The sequence below is a fragment of the Mixophyes fleayi genome, chromosome 9 (genome assembly GCF_038048845.1).
Source record: "Mixophyes fleayi isolate aMixFle1 chromosome 9, aMixFle1.hap1, whole genome shotgun sequence".
Classification (NCBI taxonomy): domain Eukaryota; kingdom Metazoa; phylum Chordata; class Amphibia; order Anura; family Limnodynastidae; genus Mixophyes; species Mixophyes fleayi.
Genome location: NC_134410.1, coordinates 88,187,367 through 88,215,042, shown reverse-complemented (window position 1 = coordinate 88,215,042; position 27,676 = coordinate 88,187,367). Strand labels below are relative to the sequence as shown.

At 46.9% G+C, this 27,676-nt stretch overlaps 1 protein-coding gene across 2 annotated transcripts in view; it reads left to right on the top strand.

Annotated features, from left to right (window-relative positions):
• Positions 1 to 501: 501 nt before the first annotated feature.
• The window catches only part of PHKA1 (phosphorylase kinase regulatory subunit alpha 1), a 237,486-nt gene continuing 210,311 nt past the window's right edge, over positions 502 to 27,676 (top strand). For both annotated transcript variants that reach the window (XM_075184634.1, XM_075184633.1), the window contains exons 1-3: positions 502 to 646; positions 1,052 to 1,155; positions 3,870 to 4,028. In XM_075184634.1, the coding sequence (XP_075040735.1) occupies positions 1,078 to 1,155; positions 3,870 to 4,028 (237 nt within the window). In that variant the 5' untranslated portion in view covers positions 502 to 646; positions 1,052 to 1,077. The remainder of the gene's footprint in view (positions 647 to 1,051; positions 1,156 to 3,869; positions 4,029 to 27,676) is intronic.

Below are 27,676 nucleotides of genomic sequence, written 5' to 3'. Positions count from 1 at the left end.
AAAACACATATGTGTACGCTTAAAAGTTCAAATAAATAGGAAATCACGCATGTTTGGGGATAGATGATCGATAAATCCAGTACGAATAAGAGACGTTCCACTGCTAACCATAAACAGGTTAGTATTCCCACTGTAGCATGCATAGCCAATCACAACCACTGGGCGGCAGTCATCCTCGTACACTAAACGCTGCAGTCACACTGTTACGGGAGGCTAGTGTGTACGACGTCGCTCGATTTGTCTGAAATCACGTACACACACCATAGTATTACACTGCTAACGGACAATGCTGGATGTGTCCACTGTACATTATTAGTTGATCTATTCCTGTCTGATACGAAGATTGTGCCGCTATTGAATTAGTCAACCAATAATGGCAAGAAGTCCTGCAAACTCGTTACCACCCCACCCTCCTCAGTGTAGCCACTAAGAAGTTGTGCGCTGTGTTCTCAATCTTTCAGTGCTAGCCGCCCCTCGTTGTTCAGCCAATCACACACTGAGGGAATGTCTTCTCTGGGGCTGTGTGTGTGTGTTTGTGAGATACACTTCACAGCAGAGGGTGCGAGAGTTTGGGGCAGGAAGTGCAAAGTCACAGCTTGCAGTGCATATGGTCACCCTCTGAGGGGAGGGCTCATACGACCCTAAGGTAACAGGGGCGGGTTATCAAATTTACGAATGAGGAAATATTTAGGTCATATGTGTGTTTGTTATAGTAGCCATGGCTGATCTGTGTGAATTAGCATTTACCATAGTGGGAAGGAAGATGTTATAGGTATTGTAAAGTGGTGAAGCCAACATAATTAGACCTAAATCATCAACTCATTTTGAAAACGTATAGCACCTATTAAGTGTTTTGACAAATTAAAATACAGTTTAACAATAATACAAGATAATTTACTATACACTGTTTCTATAATGTAGTGCAGAGAAAGTTTCATAAGGATTGAAAGATATTTCACTTTAGAAAGGCATCTTGGGCCAATTGAGAATTTTGAGTTGTCGGATGAATTATTTGGCTGACTTTTGTCTTATTGCATTGGTTAATTTATAGGGTTTAACATCAGATTTCCACCAGAGATGAGGAGCCGTAGTAATTCTGGTGTCCGTCTGGATAGATATGCCAAACTCGTCCAGCAAACCATCCTCTGTCACCAGGTCAGTTGCACCAATCTTTAAGGCGCCTTATAATGAAATATTATTAACATTGAAAGACAGGACCTGATTTTTTTTCTTCTTACTGGGTGGTATATTTGTGTCCCCAGTGGAAGCGTTGGCATGCTACTTCAATGCATCTGCCCAGCAAATTTTCAACTACCTTGACTGCTTGGTGGCAATGTTCTATTCAAGCGATGGATATTTAATTTAACATAATATAGTTCATAATAATAATGTCAAATTTGCAGGGAAATACTGTTCACTCAATAACTTATGCAATATAGATCAATTTGGTAAATTAGGAAATATTAGTGAAATAAAGACACGTGATATGGTTACAAGCTGACAGTATAATCATAACCAGCATTTTATATGTGGCTTTTCCAAAATCTTTATATTCCAATAATACTACAATGCATTATTTAAAGCATGTTCGCCAATTGTCAATAAATTAACTGTCAGTCGGCAAAGAAGCAAATTTTTCACCTTTTCAGTTAAAAAAAAATATGTCAGGTTTAATAAACATTGGCTTCCTCTTCATACAACAATAATACAGTTTAACTGCAAGGTTTTTGAGATTGTGTAGTGTTGTAAATTCCTTACAACGCCTATCATTTTTTGTTGTAGGTTTGTAGATGCTGCTTTTACTTCTAAGTTCTAGACAGATTTTAATTAAGCATAACAAAAAAATTTTTTTTTACCTGTCAGTAAATGTTGACAACCATGGATGTGCTATCGCTTGTTAGTGTAATAATGTGTAGGCAGCTCACACCTTCAGCTTGGATACATCCCAAGCCTGCTAGTTTATTATCTAGGATTTTGCTTACATTGGAACACTTTACATTGATGTAGAATATACACAAGCAAACTCAAAAATGCACAGATCACACAAAAAAGGAGCCAGGGAGAATGCTTTAGGATGGAGCATCAATTATCCATAATGAGATTAGCTTTCATTGTGTCATATTAATCTCATTAACAGCATAGTTTAGCATATATTTTTCAGAGAAATCTATTTGGAATAGCTTGTTTATATTAATTTTGGAGAACTAATGTTCCATATGTAACCAAATACATACCTTTCAACTGTTGTGGTTTTTAGAGAGGACTGCTCCAATTTTAAGGGACTGTCCTGACAGTCAGGATCTATGTTTGGAGGTGTGTGCTATTCACCACTGCTCTGCATAGCAGAGTGGTGGTGAGCTGGGGCCCCGTGTACCTGTCCCTGGTGCATGCGGCGATCCTGAAATGTTTGGGGGGGGGGGGGGGCTAGTGATTCTGGAGCCCAGCGTTAGTGCATTGCTCACCCACTGTTCAGAAGAACACAGTTAAAATGTTGAGAGGTATGGAAGAGAAGCATAAGAGGCATAAGAAACACAAAAATATGTTTATTGTTGAAGCTCATTGTTTTTTTTTCTTGTGGAAAATCTACATCCACACAATATTTTAGATAGAATATGCATTTTATAGTCATGTAACTTGCCAGAATAATGTATGAAGGATATGTACATGCCCGTTGCTCAATATAAATTCTGCAATGCCTTTTGTACAATCAGAGCATTACCATATCTTTGCCAACACTATCCGGATAGAACACGGGTTAATTGCACTACTCTAATTTTACAAAAGAATAAAAAGTGTTTTTCTTCATACCGCTTTTTCTGTGAATTCATATGATCCTGATTCTCAAATGCTGTCTGTAAGCCCTTGGCTGTAATATGTGTGTAATAGCAGAAGCAGATGAGAGAGGCATTGGCTCAAAATAGCTACGAAGGCAGAGTGTAAGTTTGTGCTTTGACTGGCACAATTAGAGGTGTACTAGTTAGACATGGCATGCCATCTGACACTGACAAGGCTGTTTTTTTTATTAGGTTATATAACACCAAGGCAGGATTCCTCAACTGTGGTCCTGGGTCACCTCAAGCAGTCCACATTTTAGGGATGTTGCATATATATGGTAATCACCTTATGAACTGACACAGAGAAATGTAATCAAATGGTGACACACTTTAGAGCCACACATTTAAACATTAAAACTTGCTTGTCTGGACCAGTATGTATTTAACAAAGTGAGGTTAAGGTGAAATAAAAAGCCTGTAAGATTTAACCTTGTATTTATTAATTCAATATTGCATTTAGACCAGCATAAAAAAAACCCCCACTTAAAAGCCTCTGGGCCTGTTCCTGCTGGGGTATGTGTCCTCCATATAGTGTGTTGCATACTTCATGAAATGGGCATTGTGCCTGCACTGAGCATTGTGATTGTTGATCCTCATGTGAATACTGTATGATCTCCCCAACCACTACGGTGACTTAACTGCTGTCCAGATTTTATTGTGATGACTGTCTTATAAAGTATTGCATGTTTTTGCACACTCTGTCCAGCTTCTCTTCTCAGTCTGTGCAAACTCCAGCTCCTCCTCTTTGCACTGCACATCAGTTGTTTGGTCTTCTGTCAGTGTCCTTCATTAAGTTTAATTGATTTCCTTTTAGATGTTACCCTGTCTCTTACGGTAGTTTGTGAACACCTTCAGCATACCTCCCAACTTTCCCAACTTGTGGACACTGAAGTGAGCACAAAGTCACCAAAAAGCGCATGACTGGGCGGAATATGGGTGTGGGGCTTATTTTGTCCCAATTTTTGCGTCTATAAATGGTGAGAGGTGTTTCCAGAAAAAAAATGTAGAACAATGACTCCTATTTTTTTATTTCAGAATGCAGTGACAGGTCTGTTGCCTGCCAGCTGTGAACACAGAGATGCCTGGGTGCGTGACAATGTGTATACAGTACTCGCTGTATGGGGCCTGAGTCTTGCTTACAGAAAAAATGCTGATCGGGATGAAGACAAGGCAAAGGCATATGAGCTGGAACAGGTAAAATATAGTTTAAATGCCACATCGTTTGTATTTTTTCCACTTATCGTGGAGACATTTTTCTGTATATCAAAAATAAAGATGGTATATATTAGCGCAGACCTAAACTCACAGCTGCCCTTATGCTGCTACTCCAATCCACAATGGAGTGAAAAAAGAACAAATGACAAAACACAGAATATGCAGCATAAATTAAGCGCTAGAGTTTCAAAGAATCGGCATCAAACAACCAAATAAGATATCTCACTAAAATTTCAACAAATATGAATGGTATATGAGCTGAATATCCTATTTTAATCCAAAAAATAGTCTCTAATGGACATTGTGTTCCAAATGTGGCAAATGTGAAGCAATTATTATATTATATGTCCACTTTTTAATAACTGTTTATTCCTCTTATCAAAATTCAACAATGGAAGCACACCAATGAATCTCTCCGAAAACAGCCCCTCAGAGAAACACACTTACGAGATCTCCGTTGTTAATCAGCATCTCATCTCCACGGGACACTCTGCTCTCCCTGGTATCACATAAGCTCGAAACAGCGATGTCTGTAGGCGTATCTCCTCCACATCAACTCCATAGATGATTGTACTTCTAGAATAATATATTGAGCCGGGGCCTCAATCTCAGTTAGCGTGTTGTCGATCTTTTACTCTAATGTCTCACACCGCAGGCCGATAGTATATTCAAGGGGAGATACAAAAAAAGTTCCAATAGTGCATTATCTTTATTTCAAAAGATTTTATTTTGACACTTATAAAACATAATAAAACTAAAAACTTGTAGACATTTCTCTTAGGATGGACCCTTACCCGAACCAGATGTTAATAAGGCATAAAACAGTGCCCTCGGAATCGTCTGCAATCCAAGACACCGATAGTCAGGGTAAAAGGCTCCTTTGTAGAAATATTCCCCCAGCCAACACGTTTCAATTACAAGAATCTTTATCAAGGCATATGCGGAGTTACAACTTCCTTCCCATTTAACTACGCTCGCACCCAATCTCCCAACAGGTGTTGCACATTAGTACAGGGGAGCAACTCCCAATATAGTATCAAAAGTAATAACATTCAATGCGGTACTTGACATAGATCTAATCTGATACTATCAATCCCTGTTATTTATCATGGAAAACATTATAGAAAAACCTACCGTATATGTAGTAACAAGATCTTTAACAACGGAGATCTCGTAAGTGTGTTTCTCTGAGGGGCTGTTTTCGGAGAGATTCATTGGTGTGCTTCCATTTAGAGATGAGCGCACTCGGATTTCTGAAATCCGAGCCCACCCGAACGTTGCGGATCCGAGCCGGATCCAAGACAGATCCGGGTATTCCGAGGCAACCGAGGCTCTGAGTCATAATCCCGCTGTCGGATCTCGCGATACTCGTATTCTATAAATTCCCCGCTAGTCGCCGCCATCTTCACTCGGGCATTGATCAGGGTAGAGGGAGGGTGTGTTAGGTGGTCCTCTGTCCTGCTATATCTCGTGCTGTGCTGTGCTCTTCAGTTCTGTGCTGTGCTGTGCTGTGTTCTGTTCAGTCCAGTGGTGCTGTGTCCTGTGCTCTGTCCTTCTAAGGGCATTGTTATTTCCCCATTATTTCCAAGTTATTAAAAATTTTAAAAAAAATGTATAGAAAAAATTACCAAAAAATAATTATAAAAAAAATTAATTAAAAAAAATATCCAAAAACAATCCTGCAGTATAAGTCCATTGGTACTGCAATATTACAAAGTAAACTCATTCTGCAATATAAGTCCATTGGTACTGCAATATTACAAAGTTCACACATTCTGCAGTATCTTGTGCTACATATAATGGAGAACAAAAATTTGGAGGCTAAAGTAGGGAAGGATCAAGACCCACTTCCTCCTAATGCTGAAGCTGCTGCCACTAGTCATGACATAGACGATAAAATGCCATCAACGTCGTCTGCCAAGGCTGATGCCCAATCTCCTAGTAGAGGGCATGTAAAATCAAAAAAGCCAAAGTTCAGTAAAATTAGCAAAAAAAGGAAATTTAAAACATCTGAGGAGAAACGTAAAGTTGCCAATATGCCATTTACGACACGGAGTGGCAAGGAACGGCTTAGGCCCTGGCCCGTGTTCATGACTAGTGGTTCAGCTTCACCCAAGGATCTTAGCCCTCCTCCTCCTCCCCCCCCCCCCCCCCTACAAAAAATTGAAGAGAGTTATGCTGTCAGCAACAAAACAGCAAACAACTCTGCCTTCTAAAGAGAAATTATCACAAATCCCCAAGTTGAGTCCAAGGGTGTTGGTGGTTGTCAAGCCTGACCTTCCCATCACTGTACGGGAAGAGGTGGCTCGGGAGGAGGCTATTGATGTAGCTGGCGCTGTGGAGGAACTTGATGATGAGGATGCTGATGTGGTTATTGTAAATGAGGCACCAGGGGGGGAAACAGCTGATGTCCATGGGATTAAAAAGCCCATTGTACTGCCTGGTCAGAAGACCAAAAAATGCACCTCTTCGGTCTGGAGTTATTTTTATCCAAATCCGGCCAACCAATGTATGGCCATATGTAGCTTATGTAAAGCTCAAATAAGCAGGGGTAAGGATCTTGCCCACCTAGGGACATCCTCCCTTATACGTCACCTGAATAACCTTCATAGTTCAGTGGTTAGTTCAGGAACTGGGGCTAGGACCGTCATCAGTACAGGGACACCTAAATCCCTTGGTCCTGTTGGATACAAACCAGCAACACCCTCCTCGTCAACTTCCTCCACGATCTCCATCAGATTCAGTCCTGCAGCCCAAGTCACCAGCCAGACTGAGTCCTCTTCAATATGGGATTCATCCGAGGAATCCTGCAGCGGTACGCCTACTACTGCCACTGCTGCTGTTGCTGCTGTTAGTTGGTCATCTTCCAAGAGGGGAAGTCGTAAGACCGCTACGTCTTTCACAAAACAATTGACCGTCCAACAGTCGTTTGCCATGACCACAAAATACGATAGTAGTCACCCTATTGCAAAGCGTATAACTGCGGCTGTAACTGCTATGTTGGTGTTAGACGTGCGCCCGGTGTCCGCCATCAGTGGAGTGGGATTTAGAGGGTTGATGGAGTTATTGTGTCCCCGGTACCAAATCCCGTAGAGATTCCACTTCACTAGGCAGGCGATACCAAAGATGTACAGAGAAGTACGAGCAAGTGTCCTCAGTTGTCACTCACGGACTGTGAGTGCTACTTCTAAGGTAGCTAGGAACCGTGTCCGTCCATTATTATGACGTACTGCGCATGTGCAGTCCCTTTTAACCTTCAGTTCTGTTCCTTTAACTTAATTGGCTGATCAGGCAACACTCCCTATATTAAGCACCTGTGGTCAATACCACGTGGCCTGATCTTGGAGTCTCATTCCTCATGAGTCTCTGAAGGTGTTCCAGTGCCTACTCGTGTGTTCAGCTGATGCTGATTCCTGTTTGCCGTTTGTGGTTTCCAGACCACTTCTATTCCTCGTGTTCCTAGTGTCTTCAGCAGCTGATTCCTATCCGCTGCCTCCGTGTATCTACAGTTACAGATTACTGCAAACTTTCCTGTGTTTCATCGTGACTCCAGCAGCTGATTCCTATCCGCTGCCTCCGTGTATCTACAGTTACAGATTACTGCAAACTTTCCTGTGTTTCATCGTGACTCCAGCAGCTGATTCCTATCCGCTGTCTCCGTATATCTACAGTTACAGATTACTGCAAACTTTCCTGTGTTTCATCGTGACTCCAGCAGCTGATTCCTATCCGCTGTCTCCGTATATCTACAGTTACAGATTACTGCAAACTTTCCTGTGTTTCATCGTGACTCCAGCAGCTGATTCCTATGCGCTGCCTCCGTGTATCTACAGTTACAGATTACTGCAAACTTTCCTGTGTTTCATCGTGACTCCAGCAGCTGATTCCTATCCGCTGCCTCCGTGTATCTACAGTTACAGATTACTGCAAACTCTCCTGTGTTTCATCGTGACTCCAGCAGCTGATTCCTATCCGCTGCCTCCGTGTATCTACAGTTACAGATTACTGCAAACTCTCCTGTGTTACATCGCTACTGTTCCAGCTGATTCCTGTTAGCTACTTCAGCGTGTCTACAGAGTCCTGCTCGTCTCAGCGCTCCAGTCTACATTCTACCTGCCATCAGCTGACCCGCTGCCTACTGCTTCTACAGTGTGTCCATTTGTGTCAACTTGCCTGTTAGCATCGAGTCTACGCTCCTCGGCTTCCAGCTCTGCTACATCGCTTCAACTCTCCCGTGGTCTCCTGCTGTTCAATTCGATATACTACTGCTTCCTGAGTATTTGCCGTCCTTGCTGGCCTACCTACAGTGCGCTGCACCTACCTGCCGCTTCCATTCTGCAAGGACTTCTCATCTCGTAAGTTCCCTGCCGCTCAGGTATCCCTGCAGCTATCTCTAACAGCCTGCTCATCTGAACCACGGTATGCATACTTCTCATTGACTGTGCTGGTGTATTGCATATCCATCTGGACTGAGTTGTTCTCCTCCGGAGTTTCCATCCTCTGAGACTATTGCAATTATAGACTGTGTTTCCTTTTGCTGGACTATTTGAGTGACTTTGTTTATCTGTGCAGTGCTGTTCATTCATTATCATCATTGTGTGCAGTTCAACGTGGGATCAAGTTCAGTGTACCCGTGTAGACTCTGCATAGCATTTATCTCCTCGTGTCCTTCCTCACATATATATTCAGTGGTACAACTTGCTAGAGGCAGACCACTGATTCCTGTTTCCCTGTGTCATCAGTTGCATATATCCTCTCACATAAGCAGTGGTACAACTTGCTACTCGCAGACCACTGACTTCCCTGTTACCTTCACCTGGATTCCATTCCTTCACTACAGACAGCGGTACAACTTGCTATACGCAGACCGCTGACTTCCACCTCCTTATTACTCCTGGACATTCTTCTCACTATAGCAGTGGTACAACTTGCCGTGCGCAGACCACTGACTACCCTCACGTGTCCTTGTCCATCCAGATCCTCGTGTTCAGTTACCTATTGTTTACCAGTGCTGCTAGTCATAGACTTTCTGAGCATTCTCTAACCATCTGCTGTTTCCAGTTCCATTATCACCCTGCCATCAGAGTATCATATACCAACTCTACTGCTCTGTTAAGACCATCAGCGGGTGATACTGGGTAAAGACTCCTAGTGTCCGTGACAGTAAGATCAGGCCATGACAGACTCAGATTCGGAACCCACAGCTAAAGAGTGGCTGCAGCATCTGGTCACCCGTGTGGAACAACAGGATGTTCGTCAACAACTATTACTACAATGTTACCAGACGTTAGTCTCCCAAAGAACGTCTGGGCAGAATATTACACCTTCTGTTGATGCTCTTGTGCTTTCCTCCGTTTCCCCAGTGCCATCCCAGGTGTCTACGGCTTCCACGCTTCACCTGCCAACTCCGTCAAAGTATGATGGAGATCCCAAAACATGTAGAGGTTTCCTCAACTAATGCTCAGTACATTTTGAGCTCCAGCCTCAAAACTTTTCGACTCATCGTTCCAGAGTGGCCTATCTCATCTCATTATTCTCCGGACAAGCTCTCGCATGGGCTTCCCCTCTGTGGGAAAGAAATGATCCGTTGTTACAGAATAGTGCCAAATTTATTTCCATGTTTCGTAATGTATTCGATGAACCAGGTCGTGTTATTTCCGCTGCCTCCAGCATTCTTCGTTTACGACAGGGTTCCCGTACAGTAGGACAGTACATCATCCAATTTAGGATCTTAGCCTCTGAGCTTCAGTGGAACACTGAAGCGTTAATTGCCGCCTTCTGGCAGGGGCTCTCGGACAAAATTAAAGATGCACTGACTACTCAAGAACTCCCTACGTCTTTAGAAGATTTGATTTCTCTTTGTCATCGTGTGGATCTCAGATTTCGTGAGAGGGACTCTGAGAGAACTACTTCAGCTAAAACATCTCTTCATCCCACTTCTCAAATTTGTCCTGCTTCACCTCCGGTGATACCGATGGAGATTGGACGTTCCAAACTAACCTCTGCCTGAGAGGAATCGAAGAATTAAGAATAGACTTTGTATCTATTGTGCTGATTTTATTATTATTATTATTATTATTATTAATATTTATTTATAAGGCGCCACAAGGCATCCGCAGCGCCGTACAGAGACAAACAAAATCACAATACAATGGGAGACAGCACAGTACAGTAAACACAGCAACTCAGTACGCTCAATGCACAGCTAGAGAGGGCGGGGAAGGGGGAGGGAGGATCCGCAAACGACGGGGCCCAAGAAGGAGGGCGCGGAAGACAGGGAGACCCCCAGGGGGGAGTGCTGATGCCACACATATGCTTCAGTCATGCCCCCAAAAAATCGGGAAATGCCAGGCCCTAACTAGTGGTGGAGAGGTGAAGTTAGGGTCCCTGGAGTCCTCTCCATCTTCTACGAAATCAAAAATCTGTGCATTTGACGTTACCATTTCATTTGCTACTAAGTCTTTTGAGTCCCCAGCTCTGATTGATTCAGGAGCTGCGGGAAATTTCATTTCTGAATCCCTTGTAAATCAATGGTCCCTACCAGTGATTACCCTGAAGACTCCTATTACGGTGACTGCTATCGATGGATCACGTATTTTCAACGGTCTCATCACCCAAAGTACGTCTTCAGTGACCCTTCATATTGGTGTTCTACACCGAGAAGAAATTTCGTTTTTAATCCTTCCTGTTACTACAAGTCCGATTGTTTTAGGCCTTCCATGGCTTCAATGTCATTCTCCCCAGATTGACTGGCGCACTCCTCAAGTTACGTCTTGGGGACCTGAATGTCACCAACATTGTCTTTCTCGTGTTGTTCCTCGTAGAATACAGCAAACCTCCATTTCACCTTCCTCACCGGTACTTCCTCCTCAGTATGCTTCATTTGCCGATGTCTTTGATAAAGCTCAGTCTGAACGTCTTCCCCCTCATCGTTCATGGGATTGTCCGATTGACCGAGCCTTTGTGGCGTCCTTAGACGTTGAAGAGAGTCCTAACCACTTTATATTAGACACCAAATGTGTTTCTCTGGCTGCTTCTTCCACTAAAGTGCTACCATTTGGGAAGACCCTCGTGCCTCCTGCTCTTAGGAAAAAAATCCTTTCATGGTTTCACTCTTCTCGTTTCTCTGGACACGCTGGTGAACGCAAGACCTTTGAAATCCTCTCTCAAAGTTATTGGTGGCCTTCTATGAGGAGAGATGTCAAAGAGTTTATCGCGGCATGCGATTTATGCTCCCAGTTCAAGACCCCCCGCAGAACTTCAGCGGGGTTGCTTCAGCCACTACCCATTCCATCTAAGCCTTGGACCCTTATTAGTATGGACTTTGTTACTGAGCTTCCTCCTAGTAAGAATTGCAACACCATTTGGGTAGTGGTGGATAGATTTTCGAAGATGGCGCATTTTGTTCCCTTGTCTGGTTTACCTTCTTCTTCTACCCTGGCTGAACATTTCATTAGAGAAATTTTCCGTATCCATGGATGTCCGTCCGAGATCGTGTCAGATAGAGGAGTACAATTCGTTTCCAGATTCTGGCGGGCCCTTTGCAAGACTTTGGGCATACGATTAGCACTCTCATCTTCCTACCATATCCAATCGAACGGACAAACTGAAAGAGTCAACCAAGATCTTGAGACTTTCTTAAGGATGTTCTCGTCAGCCAATCAAGACACCTGGGTAGAATTACTTCCTTGGGCTGAATTTGCTCATAACAACATGTACCATGAGTCATCATCTAAAACTCCATTCTTTGTGGTTTACGGTCACCATCCGTCTTTCCCGGAATTTCCTGGCCTCCCGCCCACCCAAGTTCCTGCTGTTGAGACTTTGTGTCAAACCTTCAAAAATATTTGGGCTCAGGTAAAAACCTGTTTAAAGAAGACATCTGCCAGATATAAGTCTTTTGCGGACAAAAAGAGACGGGCTATTCCACCATTGAAAGTCGGAGACCGGGTGTGGCTATCTACTAAGAATATTCGTTTGAAGGTTCCATCCATGAAATTTGCTCCCCGTTTTATTGGTCCATATAGGATCATTCAAGTTATAAATCCAGTTTGCTTCAAACTTTTACTTCCCAAGAGTCTTCGTATTTCCAACGCCTTCCATGTTTCCTTGCTCAAACCTCTCATCATCAACCGTTTCTCGGTCCCTCCTTCAGCACCACGGCCATTTCAAGTTCATCAGGAGGAAGACTTTGAGATTACTCAGGTTTTGGATGCTAAAATTTCGCGAGGAGTTCTTCGTTTCCTCGTGCATTGGAAAGGCTTTGGTCCTGAGGAGCGTTCATGGATCAAAGCTGAAGATCTCAACGCTCCAGCTCTCTTGAAAAAGTTCTATACCAAATTTCCGGACAAACCCGGTTCCAGGTGTTCTGCGCCCACCTTTAAAAGGGGGGGTACTGTCACTCACCGGACTGTGAGTGCTACTTCTAAGGTAGCTAGGAACCGTGTCCGTCCATTATTATGAGGTACTGCGCATGTGCAGTCCCTTTTAACCTTCAGTTCTGTTCCTTTAACTTAATTGGCTGATCAGGCAACACTCCCTATATTAAGCACCTGTGGTCAATACCACATGGCCTGATCTTGGAGTCTCATTCCTCATGAGTCTCTGAAGGTGTTCCAGTGCCTACTCGTGTGTTCAGCTGATGCTGATTCCTGTTTGCCGTTTGTGGTTTCCAGACCACTTCTATTCCTCGTGTTCCTAGTGTCTTCAGCAGCTGATTCCTATCCGCTGCCTCCGTGTATCTACAGTTACAGATTACTGCAAACTCTCCTGTGTTTCATCGTGACTCCAGCAGCTGATTCCTATCCGCTGCCTCCGTGTATCTACAGTTACAGATTACTGCAAACTCTCCTGTGTTACATCGCTACTGTTCCAGCTGATTCCTGTTAGCTACTTCAGCGTGTCTACAGAGTCCTGCTCGTCTCAGCGCTCCAGTCTACATTCTACCTGCCGTCAGCTGACCCGCTGCCTACTGCTTCTACAGTGTGTCCATTTGTGTCAACTTGCCTGTTAGCATCGAGTCTACGCTCCTCGGCTTCCAGCTCTGCTACATCGCTTCAACTCTCCCGTGGTCTCCTGCTGTTCAATTCGATATACTACTGCTTCCTGAGTATTTGCCGTCCTTGCTGGCCTACCTACAGTGCGCTGCACCTACCTGCCGCTTCCATTCTGCAAGGACTTCTCATCTCGTCAGTTCCCTGCCGCTCAGGTATCCCTGCAGCTATCTCTAACAGCCTGCTCATCTGAACCACGGTATGCATACTTCTCATTGACTGTGCTGGTGTATTGCATATCCATCTGGACTGAGTTGTTCTCCTCCGGAGTTTCCATCCTCTGAGACTATTGCAATTATAGACTGTGTTTCCTTTTGCTGGACTATTTGAGTGACTTTGTTTATCTGTGCAGTGCTGTTCATTCATTATCATCATTGTGTGCAGTTCAACGTGGGATCAAGTTCAGTGTACCCGTGTACTCTGCATAGCATTTATCTCCTCGTGTCCTTCCTCACATATATATTCAGTGGTACAACTTGCTAGAGGCAGACCACTGATTCCTGTTTCCCTGTGTCACCAGTTGCATATATCCTCTCACATAAGCAGTGGTACAACTTGCTACTCGCAGACCACTGACTTCCCCGTTACCTTCACCTGGATTCCATTCCTTCACTACAGACAGCGGTACAACTTGCTATACGCAGACCACTGACTACCCTCACGTGTCCTTGTCCATCCAGATCCTCGTGTTCAGTTACCTATTGTTTACCAGTGCTGCTAGTCATAGACTTTCTGAGCATTCTCTAACCATCTGCTGTTTCCAGTTCCATTATCACCCTGCCATCAGAGTATCATATACCAACTCTACTGCTCTGATAAGACCATCAGCGGGTGATACTGGGTAAAGACTCCTAGTGCCCGTGACATCAGTGCTCTTAAAAATGCTGTTGTACCCACTGTCCACTTAACCACGGACATGTGGACAAGTGGTTCAGGGCAAACGAAGGACTATATGACTGTGACAGCCCACTGGGTAGATGCATCGTCTTCCGCAGCAACAGCAGCAGCAGCTGCATCAGTAGCAGCATCTACACAACGGCTGCTCGTGCAAAGGCAGGCAACATTGTGTATTGCAGGATTTAATAAGAGGCACAACGCTGACAACATATTAGAGAAACTGAGAGAAATTATCTCCCAGTAGCTTACCCCACTTAGACTCTCATGGGGATTTGTGGTGTCAGACAATGCCAGTAACATTGTGCGGGCATTAAATATGGGCAATTTCCATCACGTCCCATGTTTTGCACACACTGTTAATTTGGTGGTGTAGCATTACCTCAAGAGTGACAGGGGTGTGCAGGAGATGCTTGCGGTGGCGCGCAAAATTGCTGGACACTTTCTGCATTCTGCCAGTGCCTACCGCAGACTGGAGCACCATCAAAAAAGTCTGAAACTGCCCAGCCATCACCTCAAACAAGAGGTTGTAACGCGCTGGAACTCCACCCTCTATATGCTGCAGAGGATGGAGGAGCAGCAAAAGGCCATTCAAGCCTACACAGCCACCTACGACATAGGCAAAGGAGTGGGGATGCGCCTGAGTCAAGCGCACTGGAGACTGATTTCCGTGTTGTGCAAGGTTCTGCAGCCATTTGAACTTGCCACACGAGAAGTCAGTTCCGACACTGCCAGCTTGAGTCAGGTGATTCCTCTGATCAGGCTTTTGCAGAAGCAGCTGGAGAAAGTGAGGGAGGAGCTGGTACACCATTGCGATTCCACCAAGCATGTAGCTCTTGTGGATGAAGCCCTTCGTACGCTTTGCCAGGATCCGAGGGTGGTCAGTCTTTTAAAGTCAGAGGAATACATTCTGGCCACCGTTCTCGATCCTCGGTTTAAAGCGTATGTTGTGTCTCTGTTTCCGGCGGACACAAGTCTACAGCGGTGCAAAGACCTGCTGGTCAGGAGATTGTCCTCTGAAGAGGACCGTGACATGCCAACAGCTCCACCTTCATTTTCTTCCACACCTGTGGCTGCGAGGAAAAAGCTCAGTTTTCATAAAAGACCCGCTGGCGGGGATGCTGAGAACGTCTGGTCCGGACTGAAGGACCTGCCAACCATTGCAGACATGTCTACTGTCGCTGCATTGGATGCTGTCACAATAGAAAAAATGGTGGAGGATTATTTTGCTGACACCATCCAAATACACATGTCAGACAGTCCATATTGTTACTGGCAGGAAAAAAAGGCAGTTTGGAAGCCCGTGTACAAACTGGCTCTATTTTACCTGAGTTGTCCCCCCTCCAGTGTGTACTCGGAAAGAGTTTTTAGTGCAGCGGGTAACCTGGTCAGTGAGCGGCGAAGGAGGTTGCTTCCTCAGAACGTTGAAAAAATGATGTTCATAAAAATGAATTATCAATTCCTCAATTAAGTACAGCACTGGCCTCCAGATACTACAGAGGGACCTGTGGTTGTGGAGACCAGCGGGGACGAATTGATAATGTGTGAGGATGAGGAAGTACACACTGAAGGGGTCGAGGAATCTGAGGATGAGGACGACATCTTGCCTCAGTAGAGCCAGTTGAGTTTGTGCAGGGAGAGATGAATAGCTTTTTTGCTGTGGGGGCCCAAACAAACCAATCATTTAAAACAAAATGAAAACCAATTAAACAAAATAAACCAAAAGTTAAATGCCCAGTCATAATAAAAAAAAAGAGGTATTGACGTCCTCGAACTACTGTACTGTTTATAACTTAGAAACACTACACTTGAAATCTTGATCCTTTAAATGAAAAAGTCACTCTTCATTGCACGAATATTTGCAACAGGGACAGTTTTTTGGTTAACAAAGTCAACAAATAACACTTCGACCCTGTCTGTCTTTCACATACTTGATGGGATCTCAATGATGAATGCTCAGTACCATGGTCGTCTAAAACAAGAGGTATTGACGTGCTCGAACTACTGTAGGGTTTATAACTTAGAAACACTACACTTGAAAGTCGGAGGAGGTATTGTGGCCCCGGTACCAAATTGGGTACCGGGACCACTCCACTATGCAGTCCAGAAAGCTACCTCGGTGAAACGTTTTGGACTAAAAACAATATTGTGAGGTGTTCAGAATAGACTGGAAATTAGTGGAAATGATTGTTATTGAATGTTATTGAGGTTAATAATAGCGTAGGAGTGAAAATAAACCAAAAAAAACCTTGATTTTAACACTTTTTATGATTTTTTTTTCAAAATAAATCCGAATCCAAAACCTTAAATCCGAACCAAAACCTTTCGTCAGGTGTTTTGCGAAAGAAATCCGAACCCAATACCTCAAGCAAATCCGAACCCAAAACACAAAACGCGAGACACCAAAAGTGGCCGGTGCACATCCCTACTTCCATTGTTGAATTTTGATAAGAGGAATAAACAGTTTTTCTCCGGTTATTAAGAAGTGGACATATAATATAATATAATAATTGCTTCACATTTGCCACATTTGGAACACAATGTCCATTAGAGACTATTTTTTGGATTGAAATAGGATATTCAGCTCATACACCGTTCATATTTGTTGAAATTTTAGTGAGATATCTTATTTGGTTGTTTGATGCTGATTATTTGAAACTCTAGCACTTAATTTATGCTGCTTATTCTGTGTTTTGTCATTAATTTTTCTGTATGTATCAATTAGTACCCTTCATATTTATACACAAGTTTCTTCTACCAAGTATATCTCCTGTTCCTTGTAACCATAGAAATCTATAGCCTTGCATACATCAGCAATATCATGAATATATTTAGTAAGATTTCTGTAGAACCTACCATTTTTGCAAGTCAGCCTCTGCATCACATGACTATACTGTTAAAAGTCTGAACAGGCCTGTGCCAAGTCTAGGGTTTCACATGTGTACCCCTGTTAAAGGTCACTCTGCATCTCCTGTATCACACTGTGTGACCTGTAGGTATAAGGGCATGCAGACACACATCACAGTAGTATATTAGTGTAAAAAACATTTTGTGAAAAACTACCGTATTGCTAAAATGCTTGTTCTGCCTGTAACTACTGATATTACTGAAAATATTTACATATGTAGGTGCAAACACACCTGTTAATGCATTAATAAATAAATTGACACAGAATTAAATTAAGTTTGTCAGGACATATTTAAATTCGTTCTATGATACTGTCAAGGTTATTTTAGGGATTTTTTACATTGAGTCCTATTTATCAAACAGTACAAAATAGCCTTCTAATACTTTTGCTTTCGCTGCACAAGTGATACAATTTTGTCTTTGTCAACTATTTAATTATGAAAAGAAAAACCAAAAAAAGGAAAAGTGTATCCCTTTGTTGCATTTTCATTATTTTAATGGAAGATCTTTTCACTCATGCAGACATATGTATATTGGACCAAATTAAACTAAAGTAAACTCTGAAGATCGGGGGAGTAAGAGCCTAGACTCACAGGGTGTACACCGGGGTTTCTGGGTAAAGTCACGCAGTTAGGAAACAGAGAAAGATAAAACAATATTTTTATTAGCGTGTTGCCTAATACAAGTTCTCTAATTCAACAAGAGAATAAAATCATTGGAGTATAAACCAAGCCAACCGGTCCCAATTAATACCAGTTTACTGCTAGACTCTACAGAACTTTCCCACACTGTCTCTGATTAATGCCCAAAGGATCTGGATGCAATTTGATTGTGTAGGACCACGGGAGTCTGATGGAGTTGCTGTTTAGCAGAGCAAACAAGTCTGCAAGTCAATGATACTAGAATAAGCAATACAGAGAGAACTTCGAAGAAAAACTTGTAATCCGGTAGCCTCAATACTCCCAGGCACCACCTCTGAATGGTAAAGTTCAGTGAGGGCAACACAGTGACACAGTGGTTAGCACTTCTGCCTCACAGCACTGGTTCATGAGTTCGATTCCTGACCATGGCCTTATCTGTGTGGAGTTTGTATCTTCTCACTGTGTTTGCGTGGGTTTCCCCCAGGTGCTCTGGTTTCCTCCCACACTCCAAAAACATACTGGTAGGTTAATTGGCTGCTATCAAATTGATCTCTCTTTATTTCTGTATCGCTCGCTCTCTCGCTCAATCTTTCGCTCTCGCTCTCGCTCAATCTTTCGCTCTCGCTCAATCTTTCGCTCTCGCTCTCTCGCTCTCTCGCTCAATCTTTCGCTCTCGCTCTCTCGCTCAATCTTTCGCTCTCGCTCTCTCGCTCAATCTTTCGCTCTCGCTCAATCTTTCGCTCTCGCTCTCTCGCTCAATCTTTCGCTCTCGCTCTCCCGCTCAATCTTTCGCTCTCGCTCTCCCGCTCAATCTTTCGCTCTCGCTCTCCCGCTCAATCTTTCGCTCTCGCTCTCCCGCTCAATCTTTCGCTCTCGCTCTCCCGCTCAATCTTTCGCTCTCGCTCTCCCGCTCAATCTTTCGCTCTCGCTCTCCCGCTCAATCTTTCGCTCTCGCTCAATCTTTCGCTCTCGCTCTCTCGCTCAATCTTTCGCTCTCGCTCTCTCGCTCAATCTTTCGCTCTCGCTCAATCTTTCGCTCTCGCTCTCTCGCTCAATCTTTCGCTCTCGCTCTCTCGCTCAATCTTTCGCTCTCGCTCTCTCGCTCAATCTTTCGCTCTCGCTCTCTCGCTCAATCTTTCGCTCTCGCTCAATCTTTCGCTCTCGCTCAATCTTTCGCTCTCGCTCTCTCGCTCAATCTTTCGCTCTCGCTCTCTCGCTCAATCTTTCGCTCTCGCTCTCTCGCTCAATCTTTCGCTCTCGCTCTCTCGCTCAATCTTTCGCTCTCGCTCTCTCGCTCAATCTTTCGCTCTCGCTCTCTCGCTCAATCTTTCGCTCTCGCTCAATCTTTCGCTCTCGCTCTCTCGCTCAATCTTTCGCTCTCGCTCTCTCGCTCAATCTTTCGCTCTCTCGCTCAATCTTTCGCTCTCTCGCTCAATCTTTCGCTCTCTCGCTCAATCTTTCGCTCTCGCTCTCTCGCTCAATCTTTCGCTCTCGCTCTCTCGCTCAATCTTTCGCTCTCTCGCTCAATCTTTCGCTCTCTCGCTCAATCTTTCGCTCTCTCGCTCAATCTTTCTCTCTCGCTCTCTCGCTCAATCTTTCGCTCTCGCTCTCTCGCTCAATCTTTCGCTCTCGCTCTCTCGCTCAATCTTTCGCTCTCGCTCAATCTTTCGCTCTCGCTCTCTCGCTCAATCTTTCGCTCTCGCTCAATCTTTCGCTCTCGCTCTCTCGCTCAATCTTTCGCTCTCGCTCTCTCGCTCAATCTTTCGCTCTCGCTCTCTCGCTCAATCTTTCGCTCTCGCTCTCTCGCTCAATCTTTCGCTCTCGCTCTCTCGCTCAATCTTTCGCTCTCGCTCTCTCGCTCAATCTTTCGCTCTCGCTCTCTCGCTCAATCTTTCGCTCTCGCTCTCTCGCTCAATCTTTCGCTCTCGCTCTCTCGCTCAATCTTTCGCTCTCGCTCAATCTTTCGCTCTCGCTCTCTCGCTCAATCTTTCGCTCTCTCGCTCAATCTTTCGCTCTCGCTCTCTCGCTCAATCTTTCGCTCTCTCGCTCAATCTTTCGCTCTCTCGCTCAATCTTTCGCTCTCTCGCTCAATCTTTCGCTCTCGCTCAATCTTTCGCTCTCGCTCTCTCGCTCAATCTTTCGCTCTCGCTCTCTCGCTCAATCTTTCGCTCTCGTTCTCTCGCTCAAACTTTCGCTCTCTCGCTCAATCTTTCGCTCTCGCTCTCTCGCTCAATCTTTCGCTCTCTCGCTCAATCTTTCGCTCTCGCTCAATCTTTCGCTCTCGCTCTCTCGCTCAATCTTTCGCTTTCGCTCTCGCTCTCTCGCTCAATCTTTCGCTTTCGCTCTCGCTCTCTCGCTCAATCTTTCGCTTTCTCTCTCGCTCAATCTTTCGCTCTCGCTCTCTCGCTCAATCTTTCGCTCTCTCTCTCGCTCAATCTTTCGCTCTCTCTCTCTTCGCTCTCATTCGCTCTCGCTCAATCTTTCGCTCTCGCTCTCTCGCCCAATCTTTCGCTCTCGCTCTCTCGCTCAATCTTTCGCTCTCGCTCAAGTTTTCGCTCTCGCTCTCTCGCTCAATCTTTCGCTCTCGCTCTCTCGCTCAATCTTTCGCTCTCGCTCTCTCGCTCAATCTTTCGCTCTCGCTCTCTCGCTCTCTCGCTTAATCTTTCGCTCTCGCTCAATCTTTCGCTCTCGCTCTCTCGCTCAATCTTTCGCTCTCGCTCTCTCGCTCAATCTTTCGCTCTCTCGCTCAATCTTTCGCTCTCGCTCTCTCGCTCAATCTCTCGCTCTCGCTCAATCTTTCGCTCTCGCTCTCTCGCTCAATCTTTCGCTCTCGCTCTCTCGCTCAATCTTTCGCTCTCGCTCTCTCGCTCAATCTTTCGCTCTCGCTCTCTCGCTCAATCTTTCGCTCTCGCTCTCTCGCTCAATCTTTCGCTCTCGCTCTCTCGCTCAATCTTTCGCTCTCGCTCTCTCGCTCAATCTTTCGCTCTCGCTCTCTCGCTCAATCTTTCGCTCTCGCTCTCTCGCTCAATCTCTCGCTCTCGCTCTCTCGCTCAATCTCTCGCTCTCTCGCTCAATCTTTCGCTCTCGCTCTCTCGCTCAATCTTTCGCTCTCGCTCTCTCGCTCAATCTTTCGCTCTCGCTCTCTCGCTCAATCTTTCGCTCTCGCTCTCTCGCTCAATCTCTCGCTCTCGCTCTCTCGCTCAATCTCTCGCTCAATCTCTCGCTCTCGCTCTCTCGCTCAATCTCTCGCTCTCGCTCTCTCGCTCAATCTCTCGCTCTCGCTCTCTCGCTCAATCTTTCGCTCTCTCGCTCAATCTTTCGCTCTCTCGCTCTCTCGCTCTCTCGCTCAATCTTTCGCTCTCGCTCTCTCGCTCAATCTCTCGCTCTCTCGCTCAATCTCTCGCTCTCTCGCTCAATCTTTCGCTCTCGCTCTCTCGCCCAATCTTTCGCTCTCGCCCAATCTTTCGCTCTCGCCCAATCTTTCGCTCTCGCCCAATCTTTCGCTCTCGCCCAATCTTTCGCTCTCGCTCAATCTTTCGCTCTCGCTCTCTCGCTCAATCTTTCGCTCTCGCTCAATCTTTCGCTCTCGCTCTCTCGCTCAATCTTTCGCTCTCGCTCTCTCGCTCAATCTTTCGCTCTCGCTCTCTCGCTCAATCTTTCTCTCTCGCTCAATCTTTCGCTCTCGCTCTCTCGCTCAATCTTTCGCTCTCGCTCTCTCGCTCAATCTTTCGCTCTCGCTCAATCTTTCGCTCTCGCTCTCTCAATCAATCTCTCGCTCTCGCTCAATCTTTCGCTCTCGCTCAATCTTTCGCTCTCGCTCTCTCGCTCAATCTTTCGCTCTCGCTCTCTCGCTCAATCTTTCGCTCTCGCTCTCTCGCTCAATCTTTCGCTCTCGCTCTCTCGCTCAATCTCTCGCTCTCTCGCTCAATCTCTCGCTCTCTCGCTCAATCTCTCGCTCTCTCGCTCAATCTCTCGCTCTCTCGCTCAATCTCTCGCTCTCTCGCTCAATCTCTCGCTCTCTCGCTCAATCTCTCGCTCTCTCGCTCAATCTCTCGCTCTCGCTCTCTCGCTCAATCTCTCGCTCTCTCGCTCAATCTTTCGCTCTCGCTCTCTCGCTCAATCTTTCGCTCTCGCTCTCTCGCTCAATCTTTCGCTCTCGCTCTCTCGCTCAATCTTTCGCTCTCGCTCTCTCGCTCAATCTCTCGCTCTCGCTCTCTCGCTCAATCTCTCGCTCTCGCTCTCTCGCTCAATCTCTCGCTCTCGCTCTCTCGCTCAATCTTTCGCTCTCTCGCTCAATCTTTCGCTCTCTCGCTCTCTCGCTCAATCTTTCGCTCTCTCGCTCTCTCGCTCAATCTTTCGCTCTCGCTCTCTCGCTCAATCTGTCGCTCTCGCTCTCTCGCTCAATCTCTCGCTCTCGCTCTCTCGCTCAATCTCTCGCTCTCTCGCTCAATCTTTCGCTCTCGCTCTCTCGCTCAATCTTTCGCTCTCGCTCTCTCGCTCAATCTTTCGCTCTCGCTCTCTCGCTCAATCTTTCGCTCTCGCTCTCTCGCTCAATCTTTCGCTCTCGCTCTCTCGCTCAATCTCTCGCTCTCGCTCTTTCGCTCAATCTCTCGCTCTCTCGCTCAATCTCTCGCTCTCTCGCTCAATCTCTCGCTCTCTCGCTCAATCTCTCGCTCTCTCGCTCAATCTCTCGCTCTCTCGCTCAATCTCTCGCTCTCTCGCTCAATCTCTCGCTCTCTCGCTCAATCTCTCGCTCTCTCGCTCAATCTCTCGCTCAATCTCTCGCTCAATCTTTCGCTCTCTCGCTCTCTCGCTCAATCTTTCGCTCTCGCTCTCTCGCTCAATCTTTCGCTCTCGCTCTCTCGCTCAATCTTTCGCTCTCGCTCTCTCGCTCAATCTTTCGCTCTCGCTCTCTCGCTCAATCTTTCGCTCTCGCTCTCTCTCGCTCAATCTTTCGCTCTCGCTCTCTCGCTCAATCTTTCGCTCTCGCTCTCTCGCTCAATCTTTCGCTCTCGCTCTCTCGCTCAATCTTTCGCTCTCGCTCTCTCGCTCAATCTTTCGCTCTCGCTCTCTCGCTCAATCTCTCGCTCTCTCGCTCAATCTCGCTCTCTCGCTCAATCTCTCGCTCTCTCGCTCAATCTCGCTCTCTCGCTCAATCTCTCGCTCTCTCGCTCAATCTCTCGCTCTCTCGCTCAATCTCTCGCTCAATCTTTCGCTCTCTCGCTCTCCTCTCGCTCAATCTTTCGCTCTCGCTCTCTCGCTCAATCTCTCGCTCTCTCGCTCAATCTCTCGCTCTCGCTCTCTCGCTCAATCTTTCGCTCTCTCGCTCTCTCGCTCAATCTTTCGCTCTCTCGCTCTCTCGCTCAATCTTTCGCTCTCGCTCTCTCGCTCAATCTCTCGCTCTCGCTCTCTCGCTCAATCTTTCGCTCTCGCTCTCTCGCTCAATCTTTCGCTCTCGCTCTCTCGCTCAATCTTTCGCTCTCGCTCAACCTTTCGCTCTCGCTCAACCTTTCGCTCTCGCTCAATCTTTCGCTCTCGCTCAATCTTTCGCTCTCGCTCTCTCGCTCAATCTGTCGCTCTCGCTCTCTCGCTCAATCTCTCGCTCTCGCTCTCTCGCTCAATCTCTCGCTCTCGCTCTCTCGCTCAATCTCTCGCTCTCGCTCTCCTCGCTCAATCTCTCGCTCTCGCTCTCTCGCTCAATCTCTCGCTCTCTCGCTCTCTCGCTCAATCTTTCGCTCTCTTCGCTCTCTCGCTCTCTCGCTCGATCTTTCGCTCTCGCTCTCTCGCTCAATCTCTCGCTCTCGCTCTCTCGCTCAATCTCTCGCTCTCTCGCTCAATCTTTCGCTCTCGCTCTCTCGCTCAATCTTTCGCTCTCTCGCTCAATCTTTCGCTCTCTCGCTCTCTCGCTCAATCTTTCGCTCTCGCTCTCTCGCTCAATCTCTCGCTCTCGCTCTCTCGCTCAATCTTTCGCTCTCGCTCTCTCGCTCAATCTTTCGCTCTCGCTCTCTCGCTCAACCTTTCGCTCTCGCTCAACCTTTCGCTCTCGCTCAACCTTTCGCTCTCGCTCTCTCGCTCAATCTCTCGCTCTCGCTCAATCTTTCGCTCTCGCTCTCTCGCTCAATCTCTCGCTCTCGCTCTCTCGCTCAATCTCTCGCTCTCGCTCTCTCGCTCTCTCGCTCAATCTCTCGCTCTCGCTCTCTCGCTCAATCTCTCGCTCTCGCTCTCTCGCTCAATCTCTCGCTCTCGCTCTCTCGCTCAATCTTTCGCTCTCTCGCTCAATCTTTCGCTCTCTCTCGCTCTCTCGCTCTCTCGCTCAATCTTTCGCTCTCGCTCTCTCGCTCAATCTCTCGCTCTCGCTCTCTCGCTCAATCTCTCGCTCTCTCGCTCAATCTTTCGCTCTCGCTCTCTCGCTCAATCTTTCGCTCTCGCTCTCTCGCTCAATCTCTCGCTCTCGCTCTCTCGCTCAATCTCTCGCTCTTTCGCTCAATCTCTCGCTCTCGCTCTCTCGCTCAATCTTTCGCTCGCTCAATCTCTCGCTCAATCTTTCGCTCTCTCGCTCTCTCGCTCAATCTTTCGCTCTCGCTCTCTCGCTCAATCTTTCGCTCTCGCTCTCTCGCTCAATCTTTCGCTCTCGCTCTCTCGCTCAATCTTTCGCTCTCGCTCTCTCGCTCAATCTTTCGCTCTCGCTCTCTCGCTCAATCTTTCGCTCTCGCTCTCTCGCTCAATCTTTCGCTCTCGCTCTCTCGCTCAATCTTTCGCTCTCGCTCTCTTCGCTCAATCTCTCGCTCTCCTCGCTCAATCTCGCTCTCTCGCTCAATCTCTCGCTCTCTCGCTCAATCTCTCGCTCTCTCGCTCAATCTCTCGCTCAATCTTTCGCTCTCTCGCTCTCTCGCTCAATCTTTCGCTCTCGCTCTCTCGCTCAATCTCTCGCTCTCGCTCTCTCGCTCAATCTCTCGCTCTCTCGCTCAATCTTTTGCTCTCGCTCTCTCGCTCAATCTTTCGCTCTCGCTCTCTCGCTCAATCTTTCGCTCTCGCTCTCTCGCTCAATCTTTCGCTCTCGCTCTCTCGCTCAATCTCTCGCTCTCTCGCTCAATCTCTCGCTCTCGCTCTCTCGCTCAATCTTTCGCTCTCTCGTACTCTCGCTCAATCTTTCGCTCTCTCGCTCTCTCGCTCATCTTTCGCTCTCGCTCTCTCGCTCAATCTCTCGCTCTCGCTCTCTCGCTCAATATTTCGCTCTCGCTCTCTCGCTCAATCTTTCGCTCTCGCTCTCTCGCTCAATCTCTCGCTCTCGCTCTTTCGCTCAATCTCTCGCTCTCTCGCTCAATCTCTCGCTCTCTCGCTCAATCTCTCGCTCTCTCGCTCAATCTCTCGCTCAATCTTTCGCTCGCTCAATCTCTCGCTCTCGCTCTCTCGCTCAATCTTTCGCTCTCTCGTACTCTCGCTCAATCTTTCGCTCTCTCGCTCTCTCGCTCAATCTTTCGCTCTCGCTCTCTCGCTCCAATCTCTCGCTCTCGCTCTCTCGCTCAATATTTCGCTCTCGCTCTCTCGCTCAATCTTTCGCTCTCGCTCTCTCGCTCAATCTCTCGCTCTCGCTCTTTCGCTCAATCTCTCGCTCTCTCGCTCAATCTCTCGCTCTCTCGCTCAATCTCTCGCTCTCTCGCTCAATCTCTCGCTCAATCTTTCGCTCGCTCAATCTCTCGCTCAATCTTTCGCTCTCTCGCTCTCTCGCTCAATCTTTCGCTCTCGCTCTCTCGCTCAATCTTTCGCTCTCGCTCTCTCGCTCAATCTTTCGCTCTCGCTCTCTCGCTCAATCTTTCGCTCTCGCTCTCTCGCTCAATCTCTCGCTCTCTCGCTCAATCTCTCGCTCTCTCGCTCAATCTCGCTCTCTCGCTCAATCTCTCGCTCTCTCGCTCAATCTCGCTCTCTCGCTCAATCTCTCGCTCTCTCGCTCAATCTCGCTCTCTCGCTCAATCTCGCTCTCTCGCTCAATCTCTCGCTCTCTCTCCTCGCTCAATCTCTCGCTCAATCTTTCGCTCTCTCTCGCTCTCTCGCTCAATCTTTCGCTCTCGCTCTCTCGCTCAATCTTTCGCTCTCGCTCTCTCGCTCAATCTTTCGCTCTCGCTCTCTCGCTCAATCTCTCGCTCTCTCGCTCAATCTCTCGCTCTCGCTCTCTCGCTCTCAATCTTTCGCTCTCTCGCTCTCTCGCTCAATCTTTCGCTCTCTCGCTCTCTCGCTCAATCTTTCGCTCTCGCTCTCTCGCTCAATCTCTCGCTCTCGCTCTCTCGCTCAATCTTTCGCTCTCGCTCTCTCGCTCAATCTTTCGCTCTCGCTCTCTCGCTCAATCTTTCGCTCTCGCTCTCTCGCTCAATCTTTCGCTCTCGCTCTCTCGCTCAATCTTTCGCTCTCGCTCAATCTTTCGCTCTCGCTCAACCTTTCGCTCTCGCTCAATCTTTCGCTCTCGCTCAATCTTTCGCTCTCGCTCTCTCGCTCAATCTTTCGCTCTCGCTCTCTCGCTCAATCTTTCGCTCTCGCTCTCTCGCTCAATCTTTCGCTCTCGCTCTCTCGCTCAATCTTTCGCTCTCGCTCTCTCGCTCAATCTTTCGCTCTCGCTCTCTCGCTCAATCTTGTCGCTCTCTCGCTCAATCTTTCGCTCTCGCTCTCTCCTCTCGCTCAATCTTTCGCTCCTCGCTCTCTTCGCTCAATCTTTCGCTCTCGCTCAATCTTTCGCTCTCCCTCTCTCGCTCAATCTTTCGCTCTCCCTCTCTCGCTCAATCTTTCGCTCTCCCTCTCTCGCTCAATCTTTCGCTCTCCCTCTCTCGCTCAATCTTTCGCTCTCGCTCAATCTTTCGCTATCCCTCTCTCGCTCAATCTTTCGCTCTTGCTCAATCTTTCGCTCTCGCTCTCTCGCTCAATCTTTCGCTCTCGCTCAATCTTTCGCTGCAATCTTTCGCTCGCTCTCTCGCTCAATCTTTCGCTCTCCCTCTCTCGCTCAATCTTTCGCTGTCCGCTCTCTCGCTCAATCTTTCGCTCTCGCTCTCTCGCTCAATCTTTCGCTCTCGCTCTCTCGCTCAATCTTTCGCTCTCGCTCTCTTCGCTCAATCTTTCGCTCTCGCTCTCTCGCTCAATCTTTCGCTCTCGCTCTCTCGCTCAATCTTTCGCTCTCGCTCTCTTCGCTCAATCTTCGCTCTCGCTCTCTCGCTCAATCTTTCGCTCTCGCTCTCTCGCTCAATCTTTCGCTCTCGCTCTCTCGCTCAATCTTTCGCTCTCGCTCTCTCGCTCAATCTTTCGCTCTCGCTCTCTCGCTCAATCTTTCGCTCTCGCTCTCTCGCTCAGTCTTTCGCTCTCGCTCTCTCGCTCAAGTCTTTCGCTCTCGCTCTCTCGCTCAATCTTTCGCTCTCGCTCTCTCGCTCAATCTTTCGCTCTCGCTCTCTCGCTCAATCTTTCGCTCTCGCTCTCTCGCTCAATCTTTCGCTCTCGCTCTCTCGCTCAATCTTTCGCTCTCGCTCTCTCGCTCAATCTTTCGCTCTCGCTCTCTCGCTCAATCTTTCGCTCTCGCTCTCTCGCTCAATCTTTCGCTCTCGCTCTCTCGCTCAATCTTTCGCTCTCTCGCTCAATCTTTCGCTCTCTCGCTCAATCTTTCGCTCTCGCTCTCTCGCTCAATCTTTCGCTCTCGCTCTCTCGCTCAATCTTTCGCTCTCTCTCAATCTTTCGCTCTCGCTCTCTCGCTCAATCTTTCGCTCTCGCTCTCTCGCTCAATCTTTCGCTCTCGCTCTCTCGCTCAATCTTTCGCTCTCGCTCTCTCGCTCAATCTTTCGCTCTCGCTCTCTCGCTCAATCTTTCGCTCTCGCTCTCTCGCTCAATCTTCGCTCTCGCTCTCTCGCTCAATCTTTCGCTCTCGCTCTCTCGCTCAATCTTTCGCTCTCGCTCTCTCGCTCAATCTTTCGCTCTCGCTCTCTCGCTCAATCTTTCGCTCTCGCTCTCTCGCTCAATCTTTCGCTCTCGCTCTCCTCGCTCAATCTTTCGCTCTCGCTCTCTCGCTCAATCTTTCGCTCTCGCTCTCTCTCGCTCAATCTTTCGCTCTCTCGCTCAATCTTTCGCTCTCGCTCATCTCGCTCAATCTTTCGCTCTCGCT